Here is a 6542-nt window from a genome sequence, read left to right as displayed (position 1 = left end):
AATTTGATCAGTGAGAAGAAAATATCGACACCAACAGCAACGATAATAACGCAGGGTGCTCTGACCTCTGAGTATGTAGGTAATTCATTGGATGTACATGTACAGTCAACTAGTGATCATGAACAACCAGTTTATGCTACTGATATTTATGAAACAATTAGGATAATCTTGATAAAAATACAAGAAACATCTTACTTGAGAAAGGGTCTATGAGAGAGGACAGAAAATGCCATACCATCTACATGATGCAGGAAGATGTTTTTCATATGGTCATTATCATAGGAAATTAAGAAATGGGGAGGAACATGATAAAAATGACTACTTTATTCAAAAGATGTCGACAAAGATTTTTGCTTCCATTGTAAGATCTTCAAGTCTAGCATTAGTAGGAGTTTATTCCAAAGGTTGACAGTCTTTTGCTTCAACTATAAGATCTTCATGTCTACCATTAGCACGAATCAGAGATCATCAGCACATGATGGGTTAGGACATTTTTAGGTAATATGTGTAAATTATTTGATATATATACTAATTTTGGATGCATGTAGGTGTTATTGGCAATATTTCATACATATGCAGATTAATTTTTATCGCTATTATGTCTACATTAAGGGTCCCAGGTTTTAGTCTTGCCCGAGCCCCCAAAATCTCAGGACCGGCCCTGCATAGATGGCCTTTAGACCCATATGAACAATGATTCCTGATTAATATTGAGGCCCATATAGGTATATGGCAGGTGGTGGGAAGTTTAGTACCACCTTGTTAGTTGAGAAAAATTGAGACCCCTTTATAAAGACTGCTCTACCACTTGCCATTGGGAGCCTGTGAAGAGGAGTGGTACACATGCGTTCCTCCTCCTCCGTCGCGGTGACTCGGTCGTGGGCCTCCGCCCAGGCCCACGACTTCCTCACTTTGAGCAGGTGCCTCCGGAACCCTGCCGTTCGGCCGTTCGAGATCTTGTCCGGAAGATCGACAATAAGGTTTTTGGGGAGCGTCTCGACACGACTGCTCCCAATCCGTCCCTGTCTTCGTCCTCCTCTGCTTTCACTACTTCCCCTGCATCAATACCATGGTTGAAGACGCCACCGCCAAGAAGAAGGCCACGGGCGACGTCGGGGCTGCTGCTTCCGCCGCCGCGTTGGCTTGGCCAACCGGAGGGACTTACTCGTACTTATGCTAGCCGTATATGTTCTGGTCAGATGGTTCGATTCTATGTATTGTACATGTTAGTATGCTTAGGTATCAATATGAGATGCATACCGTATTTGCCATGTTTACCGTTTACTCGTGGATTAGTCTAATCAGAAAAGTGCTAATATTTCCAACAGTTAGCACCGTAGATGTGCGTCCAAGCCAAGTTTTGTCACCGATTCGATGTATGCCGCAAGTTTTAGTACCAAACTATTTTTTCTTGCCAAGTTCAAACACTTGTGGTGTAATTGACTCTTTCTAATACTTTTCCGTTTACATGATACTTTTTCTAATATATGGATTAGAATTGTTTTCCTTATATCAATTAGAGAGAACAAATTATTACTCTTTATAAATTAAGGGACCAAAATTTTCTATTTTAAGCCGGCCGCTTGCTAGACTTGTCCTAGGTAAATAGCACAATGTACTTCCTCCATAAAAAAACATAAGAGTGTTTAGATCATTTTTTTTTACGGGTAGCGTTTAGATCACTTGCTCTTATATTTTTTTATAGAGGGAGTAGTTCTATTAAAGAAGTCATTTATTTCACTTAAGAACAACCAGGCTTGGCCAAATTAAGATATACTAAGCAAATAGCTGCGCACTCCACAAAAGCAACCTTGATCCTTTCCTTTCGTACGAACATAGGAAGCTTGGATCAACGAAAACCCATAGGGATAAAAAAAAGTTTGTCTAATTCACATCTAGATGCTTTTTAACAATATCACATCTAAGCTCTCACAAATATATAATGCAGCAACAAGAAAAAAAAACTAGGATAAAAAAATAGACCAGCTTAGATGTGACATAACATCTAGATGTGTCCTATACAGACGTAAAAAAGAGGGAAAGATTCCCAACTTTCTATCCACTCTCAGCCAGATCATGCTCCTAGTGAATCTGACGCACTTGCACACACTGGCTAACAGCACCCCATTTCAACAATCCTTGCAGCTCCCGGACAGAAGATTGAATGGCAGGAAGGATTATCTTGAATGCCATTGAGAGTGATGTGTCGCCCTTTGTGCATGCTGCGTCGGTGGTCTTTCACATCCTTAACCAAGAGAAAGTAAGTCCGCGAAGAAGGAAAAGGGAAGAGTGTACGCTTGATTCGTTTTAGTGCTTCAGCTCAAGATACAATTGGATAGTTTCAGTGCTCTACAAGAAAATGATTTCATGGAAGCAATGTCCAAATGTAATCCTAAAAGGATAGATTTGGTGATATTTAAATGTATCAATCTACTGGTAAATGTATGTAAGACTGCCCGGTCCGTCGAGTAATATAGCAAGCGGGTGGAATTTTCCCGTCATTCTCAGATAAATAAAATCCTGAATATCGCTTTCCTTTGGAAAATATTGGCCAGGATGCTCTCTTCACCTCTTTCTGGAGCTTCTGGAGCCTCAAAGTAGTTTTTTGTTGGAAGACATCTGATTAATTTCACAAACACGCACACATTGATTACTTACTTGGGCCTATGTTTGTTATTTTGAACTGACAAATTAACAGGATTCCGAAAACTGATAAGTTGCGTATACGCACCTGAATCCCGGGACATGTCTAAAAACGTTGAATATACTGGAGAAGGCAAGAAACTGGACCTCCTGCGCAAGATGGACTCCATCTGCCTCTCTATGGTTACTCCCGAACACCACCCGTGAGATCTCGTCTGCTGTAAACTCCTCAAACTGGTTGTTCATCTCAATCTCCACGTTGCAACCATAAAGAATGCTTGAAAATGTTTTCAGGAGCGTTTGAGACCGGCTTTTGGAATCTTCTGAAGCAACTGTTCCGTCATATTTTCTATTGTTTGATCTGCATAAGATCTGTACTTGGAGCATTTCCTAGGACTGTACAACTAGTCTCTAATTCGACTGGTGCCAAAATCTTCATACAAGATTCTACACCTGATATCGATGCTTTGAACATAGAAGTCAGTGCAAGAACTAGCAACAGCATTAGTTAGGAAAATAGATTGATTTATTAGTTAGAAATATTTGTGATAAACAGTGGAGGATGAATATGTAACGACGGCAACAACCTATTGCCAGGAAAAATGAGTTGCTGAAGCAAGGTTCCAAGCAGTAGTAAAAAGCATACAAGACATTGTATTCTGCAAAATTTGTTCCAGGATAATCACTCGGTCGTTTGACATGGTTGCAAGTCAATGCTCCATCCAATACAATGTAAATGAGGTAATAGGTATCAGAACCATTTAGTACTTACAAATGTCAAGGGGGATACAAAGGTTTGCATAGTTATTAATCTTGCTTCAGGCCCACATTACTCCCAAAATTATTTTTTATGCAAGGTAAGTAGGTAACTCAGATTGGATAAGAGGAACATAGTTTACCTGCTATTTGGCAAAAAATAGCACTCCAGGAAATGCGAGAATCACATTCTGTAGATCAGAGAAGAAACTGGTTGGCAAATCATCAATTTCTTTTCTCTTTGAGAAGGCGCAAATCATCAATTTCACTAATCTGAGTAGCATTTCCTAAAGTATCATCCTTTTCAATGACATATGCCTTGATTGGTAGGTTAAAAGAACATAAAAAGCATAATCTGACGAAATATCCAACCATGGAAATGTGGCAACACATTCAATCAATTGAATCATATCAGATGATAAAGTAGCAGCTTAACAATATCATCATATCAACTATAGTGAAGTGTATGTTTTTGAAGACCAGTATACCTGAATACGTCAAAACAGACAAGAGATACAGTGATGAACTGCTGATGTTCAGGTGGCTATAGTTTGGCATTTGAATGCTAGAAACTTAGAAAGACTAGTGATGTAGTCTTGCATTACTCTTCAACAGTAAAGACTGGTTCCATATGCAAAGAACAACATGATCCATTTCTAGTGATTATGAGCACACTTTGTTTTACCCCTGACACTTCACAAAAATGTCAGAAATAACCCCATCCTTAAAAAGATATACTCAGTACAGGTGCATTTCCAATAGGAAATCATGTCATGAACATAACGTTGATCCCCAACTGTTGTTCAATCACCAAAAGTCACCGCAAGAACAGTTTCCATCCTTAAAATGGTGGAAACGGTTTGCATCACGCATAACAATCTCTCTCTCAGCTATCTTTGAAAGAAATTTTGTTACCGTGTGGCAGTCAACACAAATTCGAAGATTTTTCATCACACGAACTGTTGTTCCAGGAGGTGTATTTAAAATACCAAATACCATAGCAAGTTTTTCACTGTGACCACATAACACACCACTCTTCTGCTCTTCTTCAAGATCCTGGAAAACATCCTCTGTATTGGGAACGTAACCTTGACGTGCCATCTGCTCTGAGAAAACATTAAGTGCATCAATAATCCTTTCATACCAAGGATGAGACTTATCATGAGCTACAAAAACATGCCTTTTGTTCTTCAATTCAATCCAACTGCAAGCTGGTTCCTTCTTCATGCCCTTCTTTCTCATAGATCGCCGCAGGTGTGCTGCTTCATTCCATCTCCCGGAACAGGAATACGTGTTTGATAAAATTACATGAGAGCCCATGCTCCTAGGTTCAAGCTCAAAGATTTTCTTGGCAACTTTTTCAGCTAACACGGTGTTTTTGTGGACCTTGCAAGCCCTCAACAACGTGCACCAGACACTTGCGGTTGGTTTTATTTGCATCTTAGAGATGAAATTGTAGGCTTCTTCCAACTCCCCTGCACGGCCAAGAATATCTGCAAGTGCTCCATAATGCTCAAGAGAGGGAACAATGCCGTAATGGTCCGACATTCTGTTGAAATACTTCCGGCCCTCATCCACCAATCCAGCATGACTGCACGCAGTTAAAACGGCTAGAAATGTGATATGATTAGGTTTCACATTTCCCAACTCCATCCTGTCAAACAACAACAGAGCCTCTCTTGCTGGACCATGTAATGCATGTCCCATGATCATCGCAGTCCAGGATACAGTATCAGGTGACTGCATTCGATCAAAGATGTGACGAGCTATGCTCACATTTCCACATTTGCAATACATGTCAATCAGTGAGCTAGATATAAACATATTACCGTCAAACCCTCCAAAGATCACATACGCATGCAGCTGCTTGCCGAGAAGCAACGAAGCAACATTTCCACAGGCAGGTATGAGGCTCGAGAAAGTACGAGGCAGAGGTCTAATACCGGAATGCAGCATCCGGCGAAATATTCGAAGAGCCTCCTCCACAGACCCATTCTGTGCACACCCGGCAAGCATTGAGTTCCACAGGATTGCATCGCGGCATGGGAGATTGTCGAACACCTTGACCGAGTAATCCGTTCGAGTGCAATTGGCGTACATATCGATCAAGCTGCTGCCAACGAACACGTCATCAACAAAACCGTTCCTGGTTGCAAAGCCATGCACTTCCATTCCCCTCCTGACGTCGGAGCACTTGGCGAAGATCGGCAGCACACTCGACAAGGTAAATGAGTTGGGCTTGCACCCATCTACCCACATCTCCCTGAGCACTCCCAGAGCTTCTTGGTGCCTCCCCTTCTCCGCATACCCGAACACCAGCGTGTTCCAGGACACAGGGTCCTTCTCCGGCATTTCGTCGAACACCTTCCGCATGTTCTCTAACGACTCCCCTGCCGCGTCTTCCGCCCCGGGAGAGCGGCACAGCGCCGCAGGGAGCTTGCAGTAGAGGTTGAGGAGCGCGTTGGCGGTGAAGCGGTCGGCGAAGGCGCCGGAGCGGAGCGCGAGTGCGTGGAGGGACGCGCCGAGGGCGGGGAGGCCGAGGGCGGAGCAGCACTTGAGCGCGGCCGGGAGGGAGGCCGGGACGGCGGAGCGGGGCGCGGCGGCGGCGCGCATCCGGAGGAAGAGGGCGATGGCGTGGTGGAAGTCCCCCTGGGTCGCCGCCGCGCGGACCTGGTGCGCCCATGACGGCGGGAATGGCGCGGTGGCGGCCACCGCCACCGCCGCCAGGGGCCGCGGCTGCATGTGCAGCCGTGAGAAGAGAGGCGGGGTCGGCGAACTGCTCGGGCTGGTCGGCGAGCGGTGGCGCCCGCGCCCTCGGCCTCGGGGTGCAGTGATGTGTGCGGCGCAGGAGTGATGGTGCGCTCTGGTTTCAATGGAGCAGACACGGAACGGGTCTCTCCTCCTTGTACGCCGGGAATGCAACGTTGGCTGGGGGAGTAAATTGCACAGAAGTACCACAATTGAGGCATTGGAAGCAGATTGGTACCAAGTTTAGTAATTTTTACATGTCAGTATCAAGTCTATCAAGTCTGGGGCTATACGTTATAAAAAGGTCTAAATCGCGTATTGACAGTGTATCTGACCGGCGGGGCCCGCCTGTCAGCTGCCGACGGGGCACTTTTTTTCAGAAACCCCCTCCCCCC

The 6542-nt window shown here is 44.2% G+C and overlaps 1 protein-coding gene across 4 annotated transcripts; it reads right to left on the bottom strand.

Moving 5' to 3' along the window:
- Positions 1-2277: 2277 nt before the first annotated feature.
- LOC119353725 (putative pentatricopeptide repeat-containing protein At3g23330) lies at positions 2278-6297 on the bottom strand. Of its 4 annotated transcripts, XM_037620380.1 has the most exons (4): positions 3888-6297; positions 3543-3590; positions 2732-3096; positions 2278-2619 (listed from the first exon to the last, which is right to left on the bottom strand). In XM_037620380.1, exon 1 carries the CDS (start codon positions 6139-6141, stop codon positions 4207-4209), a length of 1935 nt encoding a protein of 644 aa, XP_037476277.1. In that variant the 5' UTR covers positions 6142-6297; the 3' UTR covers positions 2278-2619; positions 2732-3096; positions 3543-3590; positions 3888-4206. The 4 variants fall into 4 exon arrangements, with proteins under 4 accessions (XP_037476277.1, XP_037476275.1, XP_037476276.1 ...); XM_037620378.1 differs by having other exon boundaries at positions 3543-6297; XM_037620379.1 differs by having other exon boundaries at positions 2732-3590.
- Between the last annotated feature and the right edge of the window lie 245 nt (positions 6298-6542).

Source organism: Triticum dicoccoides, chromosome 2A (genome assembly GCF_002162155.2).
Source record: "Triticum dicoccoides isolate Atlit2015 ecotype Zavitan chromosome 2A, WEW_v2.0, whole genome shotgun sequence".
NCBI lineage: Eukaryota > Viridiplantae > Streptophyta > Magnoliopsida > Poales > Poaceae > Triticum > Triticum dicoccoides.
Note: the sequence above shows the minus strand (reverse complement) of the source record. Positions and strands in the feature narration are given on the sequence as shown.

Excerpts from the sequence above, each read along its gene's own strand:
- LOC119353725 (XM_037620377.1), bottom strand. The coding sequence starts at position 6,141 with ATGCAGCCGCGGCCCCTGGCGGCGGTGGCGGTGGCCGCCACCGCGCCA.